The sequence below is a fragment of the Mesoplodon densirostris genome, chromosome 2 (genome assembly GCF_025265405.1).
Source record: "Mesoplodon densirostris isolate mMesDen1 chromosome 2, mMesDen1 primary haplotype, whole genome shotgun sequence".
Taxonomy (NCBI): domain Eukaryota; kingdom Metazoa; phylum Chordata; class Mammalia; order Artiodactyla; family Ziphiidae; genus Mesoplodon; species Mesoplodon densirostris.
The window spans coordinates 110,987,008-111,012,509 of NC_082662.1; the positions used below are offsets into that span (position 1 = coordinate 110,987,008).

The 25,502-nt window shown below is 53.5% G+C and overlaps 2 protein-coding genes across 6 annotated transcripts; both read left to right on the forward strand.

The window, feature by feature from the left end:
• The first annotated feature begins 7,957 nt into the window (after window positions 1-7,957).
• ADAMTSL4 (ADAMTS like 4) lies at window positions 7,958-24,910 on the forward strand. 5 transcript variants are annotated; one of them, XM_060090481.1, is made up of 18 exons: window positions 7,958-8,087; window positions 10,756-10,901; window positions 11,119-11,176; window positions 11,480-11,835; window positions 12,020-12,701; window positions 12,943-13,045; window positions 13,815-13,951; window positions 14,323-14,527; window positions 14,755-14,927; window positions 15,081-15,192; window positions 15,297-15,482; window positions 15,678-15,807; window positions 16,145-16,349; window positions 16,683-16,859; window positions 17,176-17,382; window positions 17,476-17,655; window positions 17,935-18,079; window positions 18,230-19,113. In XM_060090481.1, exons 2-18 carry the CDS (start codon window positions 10,882-10,884, stop codon window positions 18,364-18,366), a joined length of 3,213 nt encoding a protein of 1,070 aa, XP_059946464.1. In that variant the 5' UTR covers window positions 7,958-8,087; window positions 10,756-10,881; the 3' UTR covers window positions 18,367-19,113. The 5 variants fall into 5 exon arrangements, with proteins under 5 accessions (XP_059946464.1, XP_059946466.1, XP_059946461.1 ...); XM_060090483.1 differs by lacking the exons at window positions 7,958-8,087; window positions 18,230-19,113 and adding exons at window positions 8,217-8,338; window positions 24,038-24,910 and having other exon boundaries at window positions 10,672-10,901; XM_060090478.1 differs by lacking the exon at window positions 7,958-8,087 and adding an exon at window positions 8,217-8,338 and having other exon boundaries at window positions 10,672-10,901.
• LOC132503601 (uncharacterized) lies at window positions 8,353-9,931 on the forward strand. Its single transcript, XM_060120188.1, is given in 6 exon segments — window positions 8,353-9,288; window positions 9,291-9,548; window positions 9,551-9,699; window positions 9,702-9,805; window positions 9,807-9,861; window positions 9,863-9,931. Coding segments are annotated over 6 exon segments (759 nt in total). The 5' UTR covers window positions 8,353-9,164.
• Window positions 24,911-25,502: the final 592 nt, after the last annotated feature.

Below are 25,502 nucleotides of genomic sequence, written 5' to 3' on the forward strand. Positions count from 1 at the left end.
GTTTTCCCTCTTAGCTTATACCACACAAGCAGCAACTGAAATTTTCTCATGTAGTCCTCGATGCCAGGCCCTGTAGGGGAAACCAAGAAGTGTAAGGCAAGTCCCTGCTCCTAGGAATTTCTCATCTAATTACGGAAAACTGAGTAGCGTACAGGTGCAGCCTGCCTACCGTCTCACCTGCCGTGAGCCGTTGGGGCGCGGTGCTAAATGCAGCTGGAGGGGGAGAGGACACGTCGGGCCAGCACCTGATTTTGGAAGAGGTGACATTTGAGCTGACCTTGGAGGATGAGTAGGATGTAAGGGATGGGAAGGAGAGAAGGCATTCCATGGACTCCAGGAGCAAAGTGTCACACATTAGTATTGGTCACTGTCACCGTGATCCACACAGGAGGTGAGGAGAGCTTTGTCAGGTGGTGGCCACAGAAGGGACGAGGACACATAACTATGTGAAGGACAGGAAGTCTTTGGGCTAAGAGGACTGGACTTCATGTCCATGACATGATCTGGGTTCTAATTCTGGGTTTGCCAGAAATTGCCACAATCACTTCACCTGGAAAATGGAGGGACTGGGTAAAACAACCTCTAAATTTCCATACTATTCTGGAATTAAAGGAGAGAAAGGAGTAAAGATGACTCTAGGATTTTGAAGAACAGTCCCAACAACAGGAGGTCAGGAGAAGTCAGGAGAGGAAGCAAGGTTTGGGGAGAGGATGTCAGTTTTCCATAAATTTGAGTGTACCCCTTCATGACCCTTCTTTCCACTGGGTTCTGGTCCCCACTGCCACAGGCCGATCTGTTCTTAGTCTTGCCTGGCATCCGCTGCTTCCCTCCCCTGGGAGCGCGTGACCCCGCTGCATCAAGGCCAGAGTGAGGAAGAGGACCTGGCCTTTGCTCCAGACTTGTCAGCTTCTCCTCTGTGAATAAACACCTTCTCCATCACCAGCACAATCTTGCTAGGAAATGTGTGGCTGCCCAGGGCCCACAGGTGAGGGTGGGAAGCCCCTAAACTGACAATGAAGTTTCCATCACCCCTGGGGGAAGGGGGGCTTGAAACAGAAATGAGGCTGTTATTGAGAAATGAAGTGTGGTTCCTGCATACCTGGGTTGGAGGACCCAAACGGGTACCTGGTTCACAGGCAAACTTCCCAAGGAGTGGCTTAGACCAGTGGACCTCCCCCGTGGGTGTGCACAGGACCGCTGTGGAGCTCAGGAACGAGACCACCCAGACTGGGGACCAGGCAGCTGTATTTTAATATCCTCGCAGGCAACTGTCAGACACACCTAAGTGAGAGACTCCTGGGCCTAGAGAGCTGCCAGGGCCAGGGCTTTGGGCCAAGGAGAGAGAGGGACAGAGGTGGTCCTGGGAGGTGAGGGGCTCACTCACAGAGGGACTGTGCTGGGGCATGGAAGGTTCCAACCTCAGAGGAGATGGATGGGGGTGGGCATTTCAGGCAAGGAGGCACACAGGCCCTGGCTGGGGGCTTTGCCTGTTTGGGGTGGTGAAGCTGGAGGGGCAGGCTGTGGCCAAGAGGGCAAGGCTTTGAATGCCACGCTAAGAGCTGGACTAGATCCTGAAGCTGCCAGGAGCAGGGAAGGCTGTGAGCAAGAGAAGGGAGACCTTTCCAGCACCAGGAGCAGATGTGGCCCCCTGCTTGTCCACACAGGGCCCTCAAGGTCTCTGAGATGAGCCTGGGCCTGTGGTCAGAAGGGCAAGCCTGCACTACCTCCTGCCTTGACTCATTTCCTTCAGAGCAAGCTCTGAGTCTTCCATTTCTGACTTCAAGTCCTTGGTATGTACAAAATTCTTGCCTCTCCTTTGGCTGCCCTGCCCGCCTCTCTGGCTGCAGTTTTGAGTTTTGTACCCTGATTCCTACCCTTTTATGTCTGCCTTTCTTAGGCCTTCAGCACAATTTGTCAAAATTAATTTGACACCAAGCTGGCTTTCTCTAGAAAGTCAGGGAAACTTCTAGGCACGAGAGCAAGATTCATGTGGGGAGAATTACCATGGCCCTTTCCTTAGGGCAGTCCTGAGGTTAGAATCCTCTGTCTCCAGCGGCAATCCACTAAAGAAAGAAGCCATTTCTTGAGGCTCAAGTGGTGGAAATAACTTGCTCAGATTCTGGCCCATGGAGTCCAGCACATCAGCTGATCTCCCCGCTCTACTCTATAACTCTGAAAGGGGTGCCCCGTTCAAACCACAAACAGGGCCCACATCACCTCCAGAGCCTGCCTCTCTGTATACCTCTGCTCAGCTTGGAGAAATTCTTAATTTACTTCTGGAATTAGGTGAGGGGTTGGACACTGGAGCCAGTTATCACACGGACATTTATTCTCTCTGTAGGAGCCCCTTTGGAGAGGAAAGATGGGTTTCTGCCACCTTCCTTACTTGGGACAAAACGCACTGTTTCCTGCTCTTAATTCACATCGGCAGTTGACCTTGGAATTGGTCACAGTACTATGTGTGGCCAGTACATTAAGTGCAATTCCAGACTCAAGAACAAAACAATAGGTTTCTCTGTTTTCTCAAAATGCTTGGAGGCCTCAACCCTCACCCTACCTTCACCAAGCAGGGCCTGCCCTTTTTTCTGTGACTCTGGGACAATGTCTTCCCAGTGCATCTTTGCCCTCAGCAGCTGCTGAACCTGTACCAGCCCAGAGTACCTCACCTTCTGGCCCACAAACCCCAAGGCACAAGGAGCCTGCCAAGCTGGGAAGACATCACAGAACTCAGTCCTGGTGGCCAATCTGCTGCCAGATTTCTTAGTAAGGAAGATAGCTTCTACCCAGACAGCAACATAACTTTTTTCCCCAACCCCTGGCACAGAGGCTGGGCCACTGTTTTCAACCTGCTGTGAGAACACATTTAATATGTGCTCTGTCACTGGCAAATCCTTGCTGAATCCTGCTGGACTCTGAGAGAGGATCCTCAGCACAGAACGTGGGCATCGCGATGGGGCAGGTCTAAGTCTTTACACAGTGCAGAGTCTTGATCTACGCGGCACATCAACTAAAATAATTTTTTTTTTTTTTTTTGCGGTACGCGGGCCTCTCACCGCCGTGGCCTCTCCCGTTGCGGAGCACAGGCTCTGGATGCGCAGGCTCAGCGGCCATGGCTCATGGGCCCAGCCGCCCCGCGGCACGCAGGACCCTCCAGGACCGGGGCACGAACCCGTGTCCCCTGCATCGGCAAGCGGACTCCCAACCACTGTGCCACCAGGGAAGCTCTAAAATAACATTTTCAATGCATCGTTAATCATAACGCTGACTGACTTTTCTCTATGACTCTACAGCTTCACATACTTGCTCTTAATTTTATTTTGGCTTTTGCAATAATCCATGAAGTAGATAAACTGTGTACTGTTGTTACTCCAATTTTAGAGATGAGAAGCCTAAAGCTTAGCATGCCCAAGGTCACACAGCCCCTGAATGCAAATTTGGGATGGAATCTGGATCAGCGCTTAATCTCTTTAGGACCCAGGGCTGGATCTTGCAGCAGCAGCAGTAGTAGCAGTGGCAGCATGGGATGGCCGACTGCCCTGGGCTCCCCAGACCCTAGTAGCTGAGGGGAGTGTGGCTACTTGAGAATGTTCTCCAAGATCCTAAGGACAGGACTAAGTGGAGGCTTGTGTCAGAGGAATGGGTCCTGACTAATTGTTCCCCATGCCTGGTGATGGGTACCATTTTTATTAAATCTGTAAATCGGTTATATTGAGACTATAACAGAGGAAGAATATCATCTGAAAATCTTCCCAATTTAGCAAACAATGAATATCCTCAAACATTCTGGAGGCCTAATCCAGAAGCTCTAGGTTATGGCCATGTTTTCCAAACACATATGTAAGATGTGCACATGAGTTCAAACCACTTAACATAGTTGTCAAAGTACTGACGATTTTGTAAACTGAATGGCTGCCAGGGTTATGTTTGATTAATTCATTCAATTCCATAAACATTTACTGAGCACTTCCTGTTTTTCGAATGCCGATGGACAGACAGACACATGGCTCAGGGCGATACTGAGGCAAAGTCTGTCACCAAGGACCCCAGGACCTGCCTGAGAAGGCCTGGAAGATTGAAATATGGTAATCAAATTAAAAAGAATCCTGGGACTTCCCTGGTGGAGCAGTGGTTAAGAATCTGCCTGCCAATGCAGGGAACATGGGTTCAAGCCCTGTTCTGGGAAGATCCCACATGCTGCAGAGCAACTAAGTCCGTGAGCTACAACTACTGAGCCTGCGCTCTAGAGCCCGCGAGCCACAACTACTGAGCCCTTGTGCCACAACTACTGAAGCCCGTGCGCCTAGAGCCTGTGCTCCGCAACAAGAGAAGCCACTGCAATGAGAAGCCCGCGCACCGCTCACCGCAACTAGAGAAAGCCTATGGGCAGCAACGAAGACCCAAGGCAGCCAAAAAAAAAAAAAAAAAAAAAAAGAATCCTGGCTTTGAGAGTTTCTGACCAAATTTAATGTCTCCAGAGCAGTGACTGGGAGACCAGAAAGTCCCATCCTCGTCTTGGACCTCATCTTACCAAACGGGTCACATCCTGTTTCTTCATGATTTCATCATCCTAGAACCAGCTCAGCCAAAACGGGTGACACAGCAACCAGAAAGTGCTGGAATGTGGCCAGAGCTGAGGCAGGGATCACCATTTCTCGTTCATGGCTTATCCCACAAGCATTTATTAAATGCCAGGCGAGGTGACGGACACAAAGGTAAACATGGCTGGGTGGCCCCCACCCTCCAGGTTCCTTGTAGAGAACAGGTCACAAGAGGCTGTTCTCATAACTGTTGTGGGGAGTAGGCTAACTAGGCCAGCAGAATGGCATCAGTGACAGAAAGTGTGGAACAACATGACAGGACACTGAGAATCAACAGCTGGAGACCAGCCTGGTGTGTAGCAACTGGGAACAGAGTGACTCTCTGGAACAAAGGAGTTGAGCAAACCACGATTCCCAGAGGCAGGAAGGCAAACACTGGGCTTTCTGAAAATGGGTGCTATGGCCACAAACCAAAAGACATACAGTTTCATGCTAGTTTCTGGGCCCCACCTGTGCACACTGGTATCGGCATCAGCATTATGTTGGAGTAGGGACAACGTCTCACAGGAAACATGAGTTTAAAATGTTATTCGGTTCAATACAAATAAAACTTCCTTATTCTACTACCAGAAAAAAGAATTATTAAGTGAACTTAGCTAAATTTCTCAAACATTTCACTTGCACCCAACATACACAGGTAATAGCTTCTCACTGTGAGGTTTGGGGCAAATTACCGAATTTTTCTTTGTGTCTTTGTTTCTTTTTTTTTTTTTTTGGCCACCCCGTGAGGCTTGCTTGATCTTAGTTCCCTGACCAGGGATCAAACCCAGACCCCTAGAATTCCCTGTGTCTGTTTCCAAATCTGTTACAATGAGGCCTGCACACAGAGTAAGTGCTATATACATGTTAGCTATATTATTATTATTATTATTAAATCACTACGTTAAGCTCAAAGTCAAATGAATACTTAGCCTGTTCCCTTTTTGTCCTTCGTTTGTCCTAGCCCTACAGGTACTTTTGGGTGAACATCTACTTACTGCATAATCTTTTAAGAAATTTCTTTTTATCCTTGAGACAGTGTCCACAAATTTCATCTGGCATTTTGCACACTGCCGAGGCATAGGAAATTCCTTTCCTTATACAATCTTTTCAGACCACCAAGTCATGGGAGGTGACAGCTGTAATAAATCTCGTGTGCTCTTTGGCTCACAGCCACTTCTTAATGGAAAGGACTATATCTGACCCTCAGTTCATAGCATTACAAATGTCAAAGGCGGACCTTTCCCTCCGGCCAGGCTTCCTTCCCACTCTGCTGTCTTCGGTCACACCTTCTGGTCCTGCAGCTTGCCTCCTGGTAGATAAGTGAATGCTGCTGGGGTGTGACTTGGGGGCACTGAAAGGCCCCTGACCTAAAATATCTTCCTCTGTCCCTGTGGACTGGGCATCTCATCATCAGCATTGTACTCTGAGGTCTGAGCAAAGGGGCTTCCCACTCCAAATCCAGGACTATAAATATGCCTCTGGGTTAGGACTGCATGTCACCAACAGTCCCAAGATAAACCACCCCTACCGGGAGGGGGCCTTAACCCTTTATCTTCCCAAGCTCTTTAGGAGTATGAGACCAAGACTGAGGATGTTTTCAGAAGAGGCACAAACTTAAGGCCTGCAGACAAATCTGAGCAACAGTCATGTTTTGTAGGTTGTACTTGATGTCTTAAACTTGTTTTTTTAGTGACTTGTCAACATTTTAAAACTAGGATGCTTTATAATGTCTCTTTAAAAATAAAAACTTAATAAAAAAGCTCTAGCAACATCGTCCTGCACCCGCACAAAATAACAGGGGTCTTAGGGGTTCCCAGCCACCATCCTGTGGGCCTGAGCTTGGGTAAAAAAGTTGGAAAGCAGGCCTGGGCACCTGGGACTCATTTGTCTGTTCTATATCATTCCAATTCAAATATTTCGTTTAACTCTACAAAAAAAAAACAACCATAAAAGCAAAATATGAAAAAATATAGATGACACAAAGTAGTCTGAAGTTCTTTCCTTGTGTTGAAAAAACTTAGGGGTTTACTGAGAAAACAAAATATGGATGTTAAACTTCAAATAAGGGTATACCTGTTACACTTCAAAGCATTTTAGGGCTTCCCTGGTGGCGCAGTGGTTAAGAATCCGCCTGCCAATGCAGGGGACACGGGAAGATCCCACATGCCACGGAGCAACTAAGCCCGCGAGCCTAGAGCCCGTGCTCCACAGCAAGAGAAGCCACCGCAATGAGAAGTCCACGCACCGCAACGAAGAGCAGCCCCCACCTGCGGCAACTAGAGAAAGCCTGCGCGCAGCAACGAAGACCCAACACAGCCAAATGTTAAATCAATCAATCAATCAATAACAAATAAATTAATTAATTAATTAAAATAATATATTGACAAGGGACTTGCCTGGTGGTCCAGTGGTTAAGACTCCGCACTTCCACGGCGCGGGGCGTGGCTTGGATCCCTGGTTGGAGAACTAAGATCCTGCATGCCGGGCGGTGCCGCCAGAAAGTTAAAATAAATAAAATAAAATATTGACAAGTCACTGAATAAAAGCCAAAACCTTTCAAATACTGAGTAGACCCAGCAATACAGGATCGTGGTTCATGAATAAATGGCAATTAAAACTTTAAAAATAGTAGTGACCATTTATTATCTACTTTGTCATACACTTTCATGTATATTATTTATTTCTTTAACATAACTAAAAACGTAGATAACGCTTGTGGTTAAAAATTCAACAACATATAAGCATGTAGAGTAAAAAGTGAAAGCTGTTTTTTTTTCCTCTCCCAACCCCACAGCCCCTGCCCAGGTGTTGCCCCCAATTCCGAGTTTGGGGTGTATTCTTCCAGATATAAATGAATAGACAGACATATCTCCAAGCTTATTCGTATATATCAGATTAGCCCCATTTTACAGATGAGGAAAGTGCAGCACAGAAAAGTTGTAGTATTCATCCAAGACCACAGAGCTGATAAGTACTCGAGCTGAGATTCAAATCCAGCTCGTCTGATTCCTAAATCAGCGCATTCCTTCCGCTATGCCCCGTGTGTAAAATTTTACGGATGAAGAAACCGAGGCCCATAGAGGTCCCTGAGCAGTCAGAACCACATGGTTCACAGCCCAACTCGGGAGAGGCAGGGGTGACTGGGCTTGCACGGGAGGCTGCGTGGAGGAGAGGGCCTTGACCAACGCGGATCTGGCGTCGGGCGGGACCATCTCGGTCCAGCAACGCCCAGATCTGGGGCCCGGGGCTCGTCCACGCCGCTCGGGTACAGGCACCACCCAGCCCCTTGGCGCCACTCGTGGCCGCCTGGCCTGGGCAGGCGCAGCGCTCGCACCGCCCACTCGGAGCCGGTCTGGAGCCGGGGTCCGGGAGTCCCGAGCCCCAGCCGGGCCTGGGGACAGCCCGGCAGCGATGGCTCCCTCCGAAGCGGGCTGGGACCCCCTCGGCTTCGCCCCCTCGAGCCGTTGGCGGGTGCCGGGCTGGGGTGGCCAAGGCCCGAAGCCCGGGGTGGGTGGCCCTGGCGGGCAAGGGGTTCGGGGTGGGCCGCCCGGACCCGGGGGGCCGGCTCGGGGCGCGGGCTGGGCGCGTGGCGGGCGGGCGGGCGGAGCGGGGGGCGGGGCGAGGGCGGAGCCGCGGCCGGAGGCGGCAGTGGCCGGAGCCGGGCTCAGGGGCGACCGTGGCCGCCGCGGAGCAAGGCTGCCTGGAGAGAGCGCCCGGGCGCAGAGGGGTTAACGGGCCGCCGGGGCCGAGCAGAGCAGGTACAGATCTTCCCTGGGACCCCCGGCCCCGGCCGCCCTCTCTCCCCTGTCCCGTTAGACCCCCCGCCCTGCGCGCACGCGCCGTCCCTGTTCCCTGCGCCCAGCGGTCGCGCCCCAGCCACGACCCCAGCCGCAGCTCTTATAGCTCTTATAGCCTCGGAAGTCCCTGGGGTCAAATTCCTGGGGAGGGGGTTCTGATCCCTTGGAACTCTGGCCCCCATCACTCGGGCGGAGAATCAGCCAAAATTCCTACGAAGTCACAGAGTAAAATTGGAAAACGTAGCCAGGACCTCCCGGCACACGCCTGGCGCCTCCTGCCCTCCTCTAGATGGGTGCTCCTGGAGGATGTGTTCCCCCCATCCCCCAACCCCGCCACTGTCTTCTGTCCTGGAGTTGGGGGACAGGGACGCTGTGAGGGACGCATGTGGGTGCCCTTGATCCAGCTCAGCCTGACGACTAGAAAGGAAAGATGCCTGTTGGGATGGGCCTCCAGGACCCAGCAGTGGAGGGTACAAGGAGGACCAAGGAGTTCTCATCCAAGATAGGGACTCTCCAGCCAGCCCTGGAGCCTGCTGGGGGGCGCCCTGCCCCGCAGCACCGCCCATTTCCCAGAGGTGGGTCCCCTGGGGGTGAAGGGGTTCGTTCTGCCCAGGTCTCTCTTCCTTGATCTTCACTGGCCAGTGTGGAGGTGTGGCCGGGAGGAGCCCAGGTTTGTCTAGACCAGAGTCAGCCTGGCCCAAGCGTGACCACTTCTGACCTCTCCTTTCTTCACCCTGGGCAGTGAGACACACCAGATGAGGAACATGAGAAGGGGTGAAAACCACAAATGTGTATCTGTTTCTGCAGGGGTGGAGGGGGAGTGTCGGCCCCCTGCCCAGCTATGCAGGGGGTGGGGTAGGACTTTTCCAGAGAGGGAGCCAGGCCTGGCCCTGGCCCCAAGAGCTCACGCCACCCCACCCCTTACTTCTCCAGGGAACTGCCAAAGCCAAACCCAGCTCAGGACAGGATTATGTGTACTGGGTAGACCCATGGAGGAAGAGGTAGCAGAGAGAAGCAGAGGCAGAGAGGGAGTAGAGAGGGGACCCGGACCTGGCAGCAAGAAGAGGCAGTGATCGTCACCCCATCTCTCCTTTCCTTCAACCTCCAGTAACAGAGTCAGGCAGAGAGCTGAAGTTTTGGGTGGAACGTTGGCCCTTCTCTGGAGCCCCTACCCACCCACCCCCATCAGGGCGGAGTTGCTGACCTCAATGGTCAGCCCAGCCAAGGGAAGGAGCAGCCATCAGCAACCCCCTTCCCAACCCCAAGCAGCTGAGGAGACCCTGCAGCTCAGGCTCAACCACTGTGATCCCTCCCTTAACTGCCCAAGTCCTGGGGTCTCAGGGAGGGAAGTGGGGCTGAGAGTTGCTACCCCCAAGCACATTCCTGCCCTTCCCTCTGTCATTTTCCTGCCCCTGAGCTGGCCCACCTCGGCATTAGCTCCTTGGATTCCTCTCCCGGGTGCCTTTCGGATCCAACAGAAACATTTTTTTTTTTTTCCTGGAAAGCAGAACTCTGAGAAGCATGAGGAGTGGGGGTGGGAAGGGCTCATTGTGAGCAGGAAGGGGCTGGAGGGCAAGGGGAGCGATGGGAGAGTCAGGCTTAGACCAGGGGAGGGTTCCAAGCTCCACTTCCCCAAGGATCAAGTTTAGACTTCAGGAGGGACTTCCTGGCTCTTCAGAAGATAGACCATGCATGATTGGGGAGCAACGGCATCTCTAGTTGCATATCCCCTTCCCAGGTTTCCCTAGCCCATCAGAGTCTTGCCTGAAGTAAGGCCTCATTGATCTAATGCTGGACGCTGGCCCCTAGAGGGAGGTTAAATCTCAGTGGGAAAAATCACCTGCTTCTCTAGAGATTAAACCATCAGCCCATTTAGTTTATCCCTTGACTGGAAAGTGTTTGAGGCAGACAGAGATGTGCCTGAGTGTTCCAGAAGGAGCTTTATTAGCTAAGAAGGGAAGAAAAAGCTGGGAGTCAGGTAGGAAATGGAAAGCCCAAGGGGCTTCCAGTCAGCAGCTCAGAGGGGGTGTCTGGTAAGTCCTCACTGAGCCTCCCTCCTCAGCTTTCCAGGACCTCTGGGAGGGCAGGAGGGGGAGCCAGATGAAAACCATCTTAAGAAAGATGCGTGTGTCTGAGCTGGCCTAGAGACAGTTCCTAGTTAGGACATGGAGCTGAGAAGTTCCTGAAGCTGAGGAGGGGGACTGAGCCTGAGTTGGGAGGCTGAGGGCAGACTGCCACCCCTCCAGCCTGGGCGGATGGACAAGGGCAGTGTGCCTTCTCCCTCCCTCCCTTAGGATCATAAAGGGGTGGGCCAGTCTTCACCCATCCATTCTCACTCTGAGATGTCCTTCTGAGGAGTCATCCCTCCCAACCCCCAGCTTTCTGGAGACTGGACCAGGCTTCGGTCCCTGCAGAGCGCATCCCCCACCCCACGCCCAGATGCCTGAGTAGAGTTGACTTCCGGTCCCCTCCTCCCTGGCCCCGGGGTCATCAAGGGAGGAGAGATGGAGAAGTGGGCGGGCAGGTAAGAGGTGGGGCGGCCCTGGAGGAGGGATGGCTGGGTCTCGGTCTCTGGAAGGGAGGGTAAGGAGCTCTGGGAGGGGCTGGGGGAAGTGATGAGTAACTTCTGGACTCTGAGCAGCTGGCATCAGGATGTGCGGAGCCTCCTTGGGGTGAGGGCTGTGTCGTAACACCTCCTCCAGCTCCTATCTGACACCTTCACTCCTGCCTTTGGTTTGCAGGCCCCAGCTGTGTCTGATGCTGCTTCTGTTCCTCCCTCAGCTCTGCCTGGATCAGGAGGTGAGCCAGGGACTAGAGACTATGATCCTTTCCTCTCCCTGCCTCCCGGCTTCCCACACTCTCCAGGCTGCGTCTGCATTTTCCACTGCCTCTGATAAGCCGTGGCCCCTTTCTCTCACACTTGGCCCTCCCAGCCTCCCCAACTCCCTAAATCCTTGCCACATCACTTCAAGCCCCACCTCTGCTGCTGAATGTGACCTTGGGCCAGTCACTACTGCCCCAAGCCTCCAGCATTGGACTAGATATTCTGTACAGTTCCCTCGAAAATCATTCTAATTTTGGCTGAACTTTTTGTCTACACAGGTGTTGTCTGGGCACTCTCTTCAGACACCTCCCGAGGAGAACCAGGGCCCTGAGGGTGTCTGGGGTCCTTGGGACCAGTGGGCCTCTTGCTCCCAGCCCTGCGGGGTTGGGGTGCAGCGCAGGAGCCGGTCGTGTCAGCTCCCTACAGCTCAACTCCACCAGGGCCTGCCCCTCCCACCCCGGCCCCCAAGACATCCAGAAGCCCTGCTCCCTCGGGGTCAAGGCAGCAGACCTCATACTTCCCGAGAAACCCTTCCCCTGTACAGGCCACCACCTCGGGGAAGAGGTGGCCCCCTTCGAGGTCCTGCTTCTCATTTAGGGAGAGAGGAGGCCCAGGAGATTCAAGGATCCAGGAGGTGAGGGGTGGGGCTTTGAGGGAAGAGGCGGGGCCTGAGGCAAGGGGCGGAGCTAGGGATGAAGGAAAGGAGAGCAAAGGATCCAGGGTTTATAAAGGCTTATCTTTGGTGCTAGGGAGTCGCCTGGGGAGGCAGGCTCCGAGGTAGCCAGCGCTGTGACCCTACGTCTGTAACACTTTCTCAGGTCCCGGGTTCGAGACCCCATCAAGCCGGGAATGTTTGGTTATGGGAGAGTGCCCTTTGCTTTGCCGCTCCATCGGAACCGCAGGCACCCCAGGAGACCACCCAGCTCTGAGCTCTCGCAGACCTCAGATCTCCCATCCCTGACTCCAAGAACGGAGCCATCTTCTGCAAACCACACCCCGCAAACTGAACTCCCTCCTACTGAACCGTCTGCCCACACCCTGTCCCCCCCAGGAGAACCCCCAAGCCCCGAAGCTGCTCAGACAGAGGTGCCCTCTAGAACCAGGCCTGCCCTCACACGGCCCCACCCCAGAGCCCAGGCCTCTGGCACAGAGCCCTCCTTGTTCCCTCCATCCCCAGGAGAAGGTAGCTCCTTTCACATGTCCCCTCAGCCAAGAAGGCCAAGTTCCCAGGGTTGGGCCGGTCCCCGGCTGGCAGAGAGACACCCTAATCCTTTCCTTTCTGTCCCTCGGAGCCGAGGCCAGCAGAGCCGGGAGCACTGGAGACCTGGGGGGAATCTTCACGGGTCCCTCACGGAGTCTGCCCCTCACTACCCAGATGGCTGGTTGCCTCTGCTGAGCGCTGGCCCCCATTCCAGCCCCCTCTGGAGCCTCTTCGCTCCCAGTAGTCCTGTCCCAAGATGTTCTGGGGAGAGTGAGCAGCTGAGAGCCTGCAGCCAAGCGGTGAGTTCCTTCTTAGACCCCTCCCCAGACTTCCAATTCTGCTTCCCTGACCCTGAGCCTGGGTCCTCAGCCTGTCAGATCTGGACCTGAGAGAGAAGGGCCTTGGCATCTGACCTCTTCAGGGTAGGGACCTTGGAGCTCTTCCATAGACCTGACCTGCCTCCCTATCCCCCCAATCCAGCCCTGACCCACACCCCCATTTTCCTCCCCAGCTTTGACTCCTCTGTATCCCCCACCTCAGCCCTGCCCCCCTGAGCAGCCAGACCCCCGGGCCCTGCAGTGTGCAGCCTTTGACTCCCAGGAGTTCATGGGTCAGCTGTACCAGTGGGAGCCCTTCACAGAAGGTGAGGTTTCTAGCCCACTCCCTGGACAGGGGGTTGGAGATTGGGGGATGATGGGGAAGGAGACACCCAGCCCCTCTTTTTCTTCTCTGTAGGCTCTTGTATTTCTCCTGTGTCATACTGTCTTCCTTATTTCCCAGGGCTGGGGTGAAGAGACAGAACAGGCCCAGAAAGGGCTGGGGGTTTCGGAAAGAGCCCTAGCTGTCAGGTGGCGGTGTATGGTCAGCAGAGGGGTCAGGCTAGGAGAAGGGATGTGTCCAGAGGTGCCCTTTGGCTGGTCTCCTCTGGGAAGAAGCCCAACCCAGGAGGTGGGATGGATGTGACATGAGCAGGGCATGGTCAGAGAGATCCTGTCCAGTGGTGACAGCTCGGTGGAGGTGCCCCATGGATCCTGGACAGTGTTGTATCACTTTCTCCCAAGCTACCATCCGTTTGATTTTCAGCCTGTGTCACCTTGATACCAAGACAAGCCCTCATGAGCTCTGAACTCACATAATCATAGTTTCAAGTATCTGTCCTCTCTCAGAGCTCACAACCCCTTTTCTGGTCTTAGTGACCTCAATTGATCTGACCCAACTTTTGTGTGACCCTCAAACTGACCTTTCAGAGTACAGAACTGTCGTGTTCCCTTCATCCACAGTGACCTCGGCAACCTCAGGATGCCCTATTGCTAATATAAGGCAAGCCAAGCCGCTCTCAGGGCCCTGGGTTCTTTCTCAGTTAACCTCCTGCCAGGGACCCCAGCTAACCACCCTTCTACCCTGTCTCTTAGTTCAGGGTTCCCAGCGCTGTGAACTGAACTGCCGTCCCCGTGGCTTCCGCTTCTATGTCCGTCACACCGAAAAGGTCCAGGACGGGACCCTGTGTCAGCCTGGAGCCCCAGACATCTGTGTGGCCGGACGCTGTCTGGTGAGGGAGGACGGGGTGCGCACATGGGGAGAGAGACAATGTTAATAACTGCTACAGGCACACACACAGAGTCTCCTTGCTCATCATCACAATGGCAAAACCCCAGACTCAGGTTGCAGAGAGGAAAGTTCTTACCTGCCAAGCAGGGCTGAGCAGAGTCAAGAGTCCATCTGAAAGAAAGACCCCCTTAAGCCCATCCAAGCTTCCCAGAGGCTGGCTGGGGATGGTGAGGCTGACAGAGAAACTACAAATCTCACTTGTAGTGCAAAGGTCAAGACACGCGGTGAGCCGAAGGCTCCAAGACCACCAGGCCAGGGTTGGAGGTGGTGTCTGGCTTCTGGCAGCCCCTGCCTCACTCCGCTTTCCCCCAGAGCCCTGGCTGTGATGGGATCCTCGGCTCGGGCAGGCGTCCAGATGGCTGTGGAGTCTGCGGGGGTGACGATTCTACCTGTCGCCTCGTCTCGGGGAACCTCACTGACAGGGGGGGCCCTCTGGGCTATCAGAAAATCCTGTTGATTCCTGCTGGAGCCTCCCGGCTCTGGATCACCCAGCTCCGGCCCAGCTCCAACTACCTTGGTGAGTCCCTGGGTTCCCCGAGTCTTGGTCCCCCGTTCCATTCCTGGCCTATTGGTTCTGCCCTTCACACCCCCATTCAGCACGGCAAATGAGCCACCCGGGAAGTCAGGGCTCCCTTCCTCCCTCCCCCGTGGGCACGGGGTATGTGGCGTTCTGTGCTGTCAGGGAAGTGGTGGGAGAGGAGGACAGTGTGACTAACCTCGCATGTCCTGATCTGCCACCTCCAGCACTTCGTGGCCCTGGGGGCCGGTCCATCATTAATGGAAACTGGGCTGTGGATCCCCCTGGGTCCTACGCCGCCGGCGGGACTGTCTTCCGGTACAGCCGTCCTCCTCGAGAGGAGGGCGTGGGGGAGAGTCTGTCTGCGGAAGGCCCCACGACCCAGCCTGTGGATGTCTACGTGAGCGAGGGGCCTGCGCCGGGGCGGGAGGAGGAGGCTGCTCCGCTGCCTCTCCTCTGAGGGGAAAGCTGTGGGTCTCAAGATGGGCAGAAGGCTAGTGGATGCCCCCTTGCCCACCCCCAAACATTCATTACCTTCTCTTTTTCTCCCCAGATGATCTTTCAGGAGGAAAACCCAGGTGTTTTCTACCAGTATGTCATCTCTTCACCTCCTCTAAACCTTGAGAACCCCACCCCAGAGCCCCGTCTCCCCCACCTCCAGCCTGGTAAGACTCTGATCCCCAGACCTAAAAGGAGGTGGGGAGAGGCTGAGGGGAGCTCGAGGCAATGGGGATGCATCTAATTTGTCTACCCGACTCTCCCTGCGCAGAGGTTTTGAGGGGAGAACCCCCACCTGCTTCAGTACCCCGCCCTGCCCGCACCCCAGGCACCCTCCAGCGTCAGGTGCGGATCCCGCAGATGCCCGCCCCGCCCCATCCCAGGACATCCCTGGGATCTCCAGCCGGATACTGGAAACGGGTGGGACACTCTGAGTGCTCGGCATCCTGTGGAAAAGGTGAGACTTCACCCACCAGCCTGTGTTCCTGGCACCCTCAGCCCAGATGCCCAGCTTGGCACTCCTGACCCCATACCCTGGATTGTGGGTCCACACCTTGACTCTGTGCCGAATCGGACTTCAGTGCTTGGGACCCCACTGACACTGGATGCCGAGCTATCCTGCCTCCCCTGGCTTCCCTTTTATCCCTTACAGGTGTCTGGCGCCCTGTCTTCCTCTGCATTTCTCGTGAGTCAGGAGAGGAACTGGATGAACGCAGCTGTGCCGTGGGCACCAGGCCCCCAGCCTCCCAGGAACCCTGCCACGGCCCCCCGTGCCCACCGTAGTGAGTGAGCCCCACGGGAGGGTTAGGGTCCTGGGGACACGACGGTTGCCCCGGGGAAACACATCCTCGCCCCCATAGGATCTCACCTGGACTCTGCACTCAACTCAAGATCTCCTGGCTTCAGAGAGACGTTATTCAGTGAGAAAGGCTGACATTCCATAGACAACAAGGAAACCCTGAGCCCCACAAGGGATCCCAGACTCCAAATATGCCCACTCTCCTCTGAGGGGTCCCCACCCCCAGTCTGTCGTCCCCTTCCCCAAACATGGCAGTCCCACACATCTCTGTTTTTGCCCTCTGTGTCTCTGTCCCTTCCCCTCCCTGCCCACGCCCATAGCTGGGAGGCCGGCGAGTGGACGTCCTGCAGCCGCTCCTGTGGCCCCGGCACCCAGCACCGTCAGCTGCGCTGCCGGCAGGAGTTTGGGGGCGGCGGCTCGTCGGTGCCCCTGGAGCGCTGCAGACATCTGCCCCGGCCCAACATCACCCAGCCGTGCCAGCTGCGCCTCTGCGGCCGCTGGGAGGTCCGCTCCCCCTGGAGCCAGGTGAGTGGTCCCAGGCAAGGAAGCTCTTGGAGCGGGAAGATCCTGGAGGCATGGGCACCAGTGAGCTAGAGCAGTGGCTTTTCCAACTCCGTTCTAATCAGCAGAAACTTTTACAAATGAGATCTCATGTAGAACCTCCATCTGTAAGTCTGCGAAGAGACGGAACCTGGGCTTGGGGGCCCAGAGCCCCATACTCAGCCTGCTCCTCAGCCCACGAAGCCCTGTAACCGCTGAGCCAGGCATCAAAGGCAGATCCTGGTTCAGAGGCCCCAGAGCTGGAGGCTGGTGAGGCAGGCAGGGAAGCCCAGGCCTGAATGCCCCTCGTCCCCTCAGTGCTCTGTGCGGTGTGGGCGCGGCCAGAGGAGCCGACAGGTCCGCTGCGTCGGCAACAACGGTGATGAAGTGAGCGAGCAGGAGTGCGTCTCAGGCCCCCCTCGGCCCCCCAGCAGAGAGGCCTGTGACATGGGGCCCTGCATCACAGCCTGGTTCCACAGTGACTGGAGCTCCAAGGTGGGCCTCACACTCCCTAGCCCAGCCCCACGCCCCCGGTACCCCCCACCCAGGACACCCTCCCGGGGCCTTTCCAGCATGGTTGCATAACGTTGACTGAGCAAGCACCTGACGTCTGCTAAACACTGCTTACGTTGGGGACTCAGAGAAAAACTTACGCTGACATCCTGACTCCTGCCTGGCAAAGTTTCCCCATATCTGGCTGGTACCCCTGGGGCATTCCCTAACTCCCGGATCCTGGATGTGTCTGTCCTCAGCCCCCTCCCCTTCCCCTACTTGTCACTCCAGCCTCCCTTCACACTCTGCTTCCCAACAGTGCTCAGCTGAGTGTGGGACGGGAATCCAGCGACGTTCTGTCGTCTGCCTCGGGAGTGGGGAGACCCATGGGGAGGGCCAGGAGGAAGCAGGGGCAGGAGCCACTGAGCAGACCTGTGCTCCAGGAAGCCGCCCCCCTGACATGCGTGCCTGCAGCTTGGGGCCCTGTGAGGTGACGTGGTGCTGGTACACGGGGCCCTGGGCAGAGGTGAGCTGAGAGCCTGGGAGGGGGGCCCATCGGTGGGATTCCCTGGGGGGAGGTCGGAGTAATCCTGCTCTCCCTTCCCGTCTTCTCCATTAGTGCTCCTCAGAATGTGGCTCTGGCACGCAGCGTAGAGACATCATCTGTGTGTCCAAACTGGGGACTGAGTTCAATGTGACTTCTCCTAGCAACTGTTCCCACCTGCCCAGGCCCCCTACCCTGCAGCCCTGTCAGGGGCAGGACTGCCAAGACCGATGGTTTTCTACACCCTGGAGTCCGGTGAGTGCCTGGCACCCTTGCCCTGCTCAGCATGGACTTCCAGGGGAGGGGAGGAGAGGCTTCCCTCCTTGTACCTCCCTCTGTGCCCCAGGCTAAAGCCAGCGGCAGTTTAACTTGTCCCATTTCCTAGACCAGGAGGACAGGTGGGCCCCCTCCACGTGGGGTTTCATAATGCTCCAGGAGAGCCCCCCAGCTCCTTTCAGAGGAGGAGGAGGCCTGGGGTTCAGGAGGAGCCTGGGGCACAGCAAAAGTCTGATTTGATAGCTGGGGTCTCCCCAGTGTTCTCGCTCCTGCCAGGGGGGCACGCAGACAAGAGAGGTCCAGTGCCTGACCGCCAACCAGACCCTCAGCATCCGATGCCCTCCTCACCTGCGGCCCTCCAGGAAACGATCCTGTAACAGCCAACCCTGCAGCCAGCACCCTGGTAAAGAGCTCCCTCTCCCCAGCCCCCAGCAGAGCGGAGTTAGCTGGAGTGTGGGTGGAGATTAGGAAGGACGAGTGGGAGTGGGCAACACACCTCCAGTGGGATGGATCTTGGTGACTTCTTGTGCCCAATGGCCTCCTCTGTCCCCAGATGATCAATGCAAGGACAGCTCTCCACATTGCCCCCTGGTGGTGCAGGCCCGGCTCTGCGTCTATCCCTACTACACAGCTACCTGTTGCCGCTCTTGCGCCCATGTCCTGGAGCGGTCTCCCCCGGAGCCCGCCTGAAATGGGTCCAGGAGACCCTCTCCTCGTGGTTTTCTCATGCCACCATCAGTCACCTGTCAATCAGCCCACTCTGTACCCTCTGGCTCCCTAGCCTGTCCTGGTCTCACTAGGGACGTCCCCCAGGGTGGTCGAAGGTGGCAAGATGACAAACAGTAACTGTCAAGACGTGTGGTTGGGTCTGTGCGGTGGTGTGATGGTGTGTGTGCACATATGCCCCCAGATGTGTATATGGGCCTGTGTGGGTGTGTGTGTGCCCATAAATCTGTATCACTTCTCAAAAAGAAGTTACACAGACTGAGAAGGAACCGGGAGAGGGGACAATGCCTGTTCCCGTGAGAGTTTTCTAGGCTGAAAGGAAAGCAAGTTTGCAACTCTTTGGGAATCCGAGCTACTTAGAGTCTGGCCTTCCCATTAATCCCAACTTTGTGTCCTAAACCTCATTTCTCCTGTTCAGGCCACACATCATCTAAACCATCCTTTTGTCCTCTGACCCTTTCTCCCCTTACTTAGTCTCTCTATCCCTCCCTCTCATAGTTAGCTAGGGATGGGGTGAGCCATTGCCAATCCTGCTTTTCCCCAGGAAGAGAGACTATCTCCCCAGAGCAGGGACCAGCTAGGCAGAGGATGGAAAAGAGAAAGGTTAGAATAAGACACCCGAGCCCCTGCTCCCGCTCCCCACCTCCTAAAATGGTTCCCACCCCAGAACTAATTTATTTTTTATTAAAGATGATTATGACAAATAAGAAACAGGCTCTTCATTGTCCTCGTGGGAACCCAGCCATTCAGGCCACCTAAGCAAGCAGTATGAGATCAGAATGAAGGGTGGGAAGGGGAACAGTACTTGGAGCCCAGGTGGAGAGAGTTTGGGCCCAGAAAGGCTAATGAATGAGCCCCAGTCACCTGAGACCAGGAGCCTTGGTCAGAGAGGGAGAGGATCCTGGCCGACCTCAGGCCCTGCAGGTTGGTCATTGACCACTAGAGGTCACCACTTCTCCCAGTTTAGTTATGGAGATGGGCGCTTGGGTCCAGAGCTGAAGAAGAAACTGCTTGGCCTATGGTGGGTTTCTTGGTAGGCTAAGTCTTTCTGTAAAGTCTCTTGGAATCTAGTAGCACTTTTGTCCCATCTGGGGCTGAGCTGAATGGAGGTTGCCTTTTCAGGGGTCCTTTTTCCTGTTCCCTTTCTTTGGCCCTGCCTTCCTGCTCCTCTCATCCTTTCTGCTATTACCCATTTCCCTATTAAGCTTTTGGTTTATCGCTCTTTATAGGGTGGGAGGAAAGGAAATGATTCACACCCCACACCCCACACCCCTCTCCCTCAGCAGAAACGGCCGGAGGAGGAGCCTGGCCCGGCTCTAGGGGATTTGGGGGTGGAGTCGAGGGTGGAGCCAAGGCAGTACTGGATGTCCTGCCAAAGATACATTCTTCAGAGATGTCTCACCCTAGTCTCCTCCCTCCTCCCTCCCCCACCCATGTCCACTCTCAAGGTAAATAGCTTGCTAGAGGTGGTGTGAGAGTGGGCAGCCTTTTCCATAACACAGATCCTCTCCCTGACCCCTACAATTCTGAGGTCTGAGTCCAGATCTCCACTTGTGGGAGCCAGACTTCTCAGGGGTCCCCATGCCTAGGAAGAGGGGAAGTGCAATAGAACTGAGCTTCTCTCCCCATTAGAAGCATCCCTCCCCCACCCCTGCACCTCTACAAGTCTGGTCGAGTAAGGCCATAAATAAAGGCCTGCAGAAACAGCTGAACTCAGTGACTACTGTTCCCTGAGCATGCACACCCAGACACCCAGACACTGGGGAGGACCCCAGAGTTGCCTGAGGAGACAGGACTTCTCTGCTCTGGCAGCTCCCTCACGTCATACTGTTGCCTTGGGAAGCAGGCTTTCCCTGGGTTGGAAGTGGCTGAGAAGGAAGACTCCGGACAACATCTTGGGAGGACAGTGCATGAGGAAGGAGGCAAAAGAAAATGGGGGGGAAGGAAAGAAACTGACTTTAGTCCAGGACGAGGAGTGAGGAAGGGGGTACAAGGAAAGCCCAGTCTTAGTGTTTCTGCTCAGTGTAAAGAGAAGGCGTCAGATGTGTTCCTCTGGTGAACCCCTAAGGGGATCAAAGACGCGGGGGGACCAGGGAAGTGGGACCTGAGCCCGCCTTGTAGATACTGAGGGCTGAAGGCAGAGCCCTGAGACCGAGGGAGGGGTGTGGTGAATAGCTGGGGCCCTCCCAGTGATTCCTGGAAGCTGAAGGCTGGGCGGTGGCCCCAGCTCAGCTGACTTCCCCGAAGTTCCTCCTCCCTCTTTGGGCCTCTCTGGGCTGTTGCCGGGCAGGTTTGGAGTTTGGCCTGAGCCTGAGAACCAATCACAGGTGGGGAATGCAGCCACAGCCCCTCTAAGGACTCCCCCAGCTTCAGTAACTCCCTTCTCTTTCTGATAGCCCCCAGCTCCCTCATAGCCTCCAGCCTCTGACTGCTCATGATGTGGGCTTTCATCTGGGGGGTTGCCCCCTTTCACCTCATTTTAAAGCTAGGATTCAGTGCAGCCCCTAAGGATTCTTTTCTCTGGTCACTCAGTATTGGGGAGGGGGGTGTCAATGTGAAAGTCTTCAGGAAGGGAAACCTGACCCCAAGCACCCCTTCTCCTGGCCCCTTAGAGGGTAGTAGTGTGGCCAGATGCCTCTTTGATGACCTCTGAAACCCTCTGCCTCCAGAGGGGAGAGAGGAAGCTGCAACCCAAGGTCAGGGAGATGTGCTGGAGGGGCCCCTAGGTTTGGTGCCCTGGGTGGAATTTAGGGAAGGACTCAGAGGAACTGGACCCCTGAGAATCGAGGTGGGGGTGGGGTGGTGAGAGGAACAATCTTGATGTGCACAAGAGAGATCAAGCGTGCAGGCCAGCAAATTGCTAGGGCTTCTCATTTCTCGGTGTTTGTTGGGGGAAGGGGATTGTGGTTCTGTGTCAGTGGACTTAGGGCTGAACTTGTGAGGTCTCAGTTCAGCTGGGTCAGAATTCCTCTCCCCTCCCCCCTCCCAGTTTCCCCAGGGTAATTACCCACCCAATTAAGCTTCAGCCTTCAGACTAAATTTAGCTTCTACACTTCCCCAACCAGGGGCCTCCCTGAGAGCAGGTGCTCACAGCTGCAGGGGTGAGTCTGAGGAGACCAGACCCACACTCACCACTCACCCAGATTCAACCTCTGCGGTTGACGAGGAGTGAAACAGAGCACAGGGCCCGGTGCTGACCTACGGCATGAGTGTCCCAACCTGAAGACACCCTCCCTCCGGAGCCCTTTAGGGGAGGATCTAGATAGACCTGGAGGGCGGCAGCAGCGCAGAGGGATGAGAGTGAGAACAAAATGCAAGAAGGTCCCTTCCAGATTCCCTCCAACCAGATCCTCTTTCATTTCCTGTTTCCCCTTCTCCCCAGTTTTACAGAGACTTCATCTGAACTTAACACCCTTCCCCCACCAGAGTAAACTGAATCAGAGACCTCTCCTCTCCTTGAAGCATGGGGAATCATGCTAAAGAGTACCTCAACAGTTTGGAGGTGGAGTGGGGGCGTGGGTTCCTGCATTCCCACCCTCTCTCCGACCAGCATCCCTCAAATCCATCATCTCTGGTTCTGAGAGTCAGGTGGGTGGGGAAGTTAGAGCGGAGGGGGCTTATCTGTCACAGGCAGATGATGAAGAGATGTCCGCTTTAAAGGGTGAGAGGCATCTTCTACAGGAAGTAGAAAGCCTCAGGAAAGTACCTAAGACTAAGTCAGTCAACAGGAGAAACAGTTTGGGTTAACCAAACTAGACAGCGCCAATCTTCAATCTGACTTTGGGCTCCTTGACCCTGGAGATCGGGGAAAGCTCTAGAGGGGGGTGTTTCATGGCTGAGGTCAGAAGGTAGAAAGGATTGGAGGGAGGAATGTGCAAAATTAGTCCAAACAAGGTATGCATGAGCCATAGCAGTCAGATGCTAGGAAACCAATCAGCCACACCAGCTGACAGGGAGGTGCAGGGATGACTAGGAGCCAGACCAGAGCACTTTCTCAGCGAGCACCGGAGAGCTGTGTTTGAATGTCCTGGGAAAGAACTTCAGTATTGGAGGAGAGATGGGTTCAATTTCAGGAATGTCCCAGGTTGAGGTTAGGATGTATGTGTGTGTGTTGTACTCCTCTGAGCCTTGCCTGAATCTTTTTAAGAGACAGCTCTACAGAACTTTGAGTGAGGAGGAAAAGAAACTAGGGGTGAGAGGGTGGAGTTACTCATAAAAAGAAGACTGTGTGTGTCCCTGTGATCCCTAGGCCAAAAGGCAAGAGGCCCTGCCCTTGATGGGAGGGGCAGAGTTAATCTGCTCTGGAACCAGACCCCCTCTTTCATCTCTTCCTCCCTCCCCTGGATACTACTGATTCTTTGTTGCCTGCCTCTTTCATGACATCATAAGACGCCTTTTTAGCTCTAGCAGAGGAGTGGGCAATCTTTTTCTCTTAAGGACCAGCCGTAAATATTTTTGGCTTTGCACGGCATAGAATCTCTGTTGCAACTACTTGACTGCTGCTGTAGCACAGAAGCAGCCCTACACAATTTGTAAACAAATGGGCATGGCTGTGTTCCAACCAAACTTTATTTATGACACTGAAATCTTAATTTCATATAATTTTAATGTCACCAAATATCTTTTTTCAACCATTTAAAAATGCAAAAACCATTTTTAGCTTTTGAGCCATACAGAAAAAGGCAATAGGGCAGATTTGGCTGGCAGGGAGTTTACTTACCCCTGGGATTTCTTCCATCTGGTTGAACTCCCACAATGCCCAGCCATGGAAAGTCCTGTTTGTGTCCCCTCTGCTTCAAAATACAGCTGTAGACCCTTTTAATTCAACATCCTATCTATTGACATCGGCTTCGTAGTGGTTTCTCCCTGGGAATTCAATGACTTGGACATGGCTGACAGAGTAAATCCTTAAGGGACTTTTCCCGAAATTCCTTAAAGCACTTTGTTTAGTGCTTTAAGGTAAAGCATTTGTATATATTCTCTCTTTGAATCTTCTCAATAATAAGATGGGGGAAGACAATTAAATCCAGTTTACAGGGGAGAAAATTAAGTCTAGTCTTTTAACTTTTAAAATTCTAATTCCTTTGATCTGCTATTCAATTTCATTCCCACAGAGCACCCTTTATCAAAATACTCAGTTCTTTGGGCCACAGTGATCTGGAAGTTGGATGGGATCAAGTGTTTTTGTTGTTGTCAAACGTCTTTCATGACTTCTCTGCATTTTAGGAAAATCCTGTCTAAATTTCATTTTTCAACTCAAAGTTTCAAGGAATTAAAAATTCTTTCAAATATATTCAGTGTTTAGGCCCCAGGAAATAATTAAAATAAATATACATGGCCTTTGTGTAAGGTACACACACTGTCATACAAACATAGGCTTATATATTACTAACTGAGTCACAGTGTTTTTCCCTAGAACAAACTTTATCAAAGTTGTATGTTAGTATGTTCTGGACTTAAAAGCAATGCAGCTGCATTTCTTTTTAAAATAACCTATTTCTGGGATTGCTTACCAAATCCTTCTTTTGTATTAGAGGTTTTCTTTCACTCAATAGTACTGTGATGGATTGACAGATCTATCCATCATGGTTCATGAGGGGGGAAAGGAAGATACAGAACCTCTATCCTGTTTCAGACCTGACCCCAACTATCAAATTTTGAAGTGAGAGAAAGGGGCAAAGAAGCAGGTAACCAACCACCCCCGCACCATTACCAAGCTCCTCTGTACAACTGTTGTTCCTTAAAGCTGAAAACAAGCCACCTCATTTCAGAACACACAGACAACCTCATTTCATTTCGACACGAAGTTGTTTCCCTCTTTCTGTTTCTCTACTTTGCCTCACAGAGGATTTCTGAGAAATGAAAAAAGTCACCTCCCACAGTCTCAGTCTGCAGTTTTGTTTTTTGGGTTTTTTTTTTTTTGTTTTTTGTTTTGTATGATGAAGAGAGACAGGAAAGGCGTACACTGGGCATACAGCATTAACCCAAAGCTTTACAAAGTAAGCAAAATGCCCTTCCCATAGCGCTTCAGCCAAAGTGGGTCCCACCTTGCCTTAGATCTGGGTGTTCAGGGTCTAGAGATGGGTGGGAACCACGGCAGGCAACCTCAGGAATAGAGGTGTGAACTGAGGATGGAATGCATGAAAGATCTGGGCATAGAGATTCAGGAATAAAATGTTTATGAAACCAATGTTTCTTAGGGAAAACCCCTACCTCCCCCCTCAACCCCAAACCTGAACACCTGAGTCATACCAGCCCTGTAGGGGTGTCTATGAAATGTGTACCAAAATTTCTGAAACCAGCTCCTCCTATTAGACTAGAAAACGAACTGTTTTTAGGGGCACAGAATTGAAGGCGTTTCTTAATCAAAATAAAGAAGAAAACTCATCTAATTCAGGTAGAAACCCAACAGTTACTCTTTTCCTCGTCTGCTTCCTTGGCTCTTTCCCAGCACACCTTGTTCCAGAATAACTTCAATAAACATACACATGTGACCACAGAGGGTGGGGGGAGGGGAGACCAAGTGGGGGTGGTGAAATTCTGAATGGAATGCAGCCCCAGCTAGCTAGGGGGCTGGGACTGAGACTTCGGGCCCTGTCTGTGGATTTATACAGGCAGGGAAGCCAAAACAATGAGCTCATGGGCAAGAATGCAGCCTGTGGGGAAGTCTGGGCAGTCAGAGCAAACTAGTTTTTTGAACCAGGATGCGAATAGCTGTAATTGAGTCTCCCATGGGAACAGGATTAGGGAGAGTGGAGCCATCATTCAGTATCTTAGGGTCCAGTTAAATAACTTTTGGGGGCTGTTCTTTATTAAATTCTGTTCTGCAGAGAGCATAGCAGTCTCGGGTCCATGTTCAAAAACCTGGTTCCTTTCCCTATGTGAACTTGGGTGGGTGAAGATGGCTGGTGAGAATGTGTGAGCGAACTCAGGTGATGCTCTTAAGACATCTTTATTCAAAGCAGGTCTGCCAATGCCAGCTCCTACACCAGGATCCAGTGATGGCTATGATCCTTAGGTTGTGTGTGTTCAGGGATACCACTTTAACAAGACAGAGGAAACGGCCAATAGAGTCTATCTTCTTTACTTCCCAGATAAAC

Excerpts from the sequence above, each read along its gene's own strand:
- ADAMTSL4 (XM_060090481.1), top strand. The coding sequence starts at position 10,882 with ATGGAGAAGTGGGCGGGCAG. Across the intron at positions 10,902-11,118 it reads ATGGAGAAGTGGGCGGGCAG|GCCCCAGCTGTGTCTGATGC; the intron begins GTAAGAGGTGGG and ends TTTGGTTTGCAG. Across the intron at positions 11,177-11,479 it reads AGCTCTGCCTGGATCAGGAG|GTGTTGTCTGGGCACTCTCT; the intron begins GTGAGCCAGGGA and ends TTGTCTACACAG.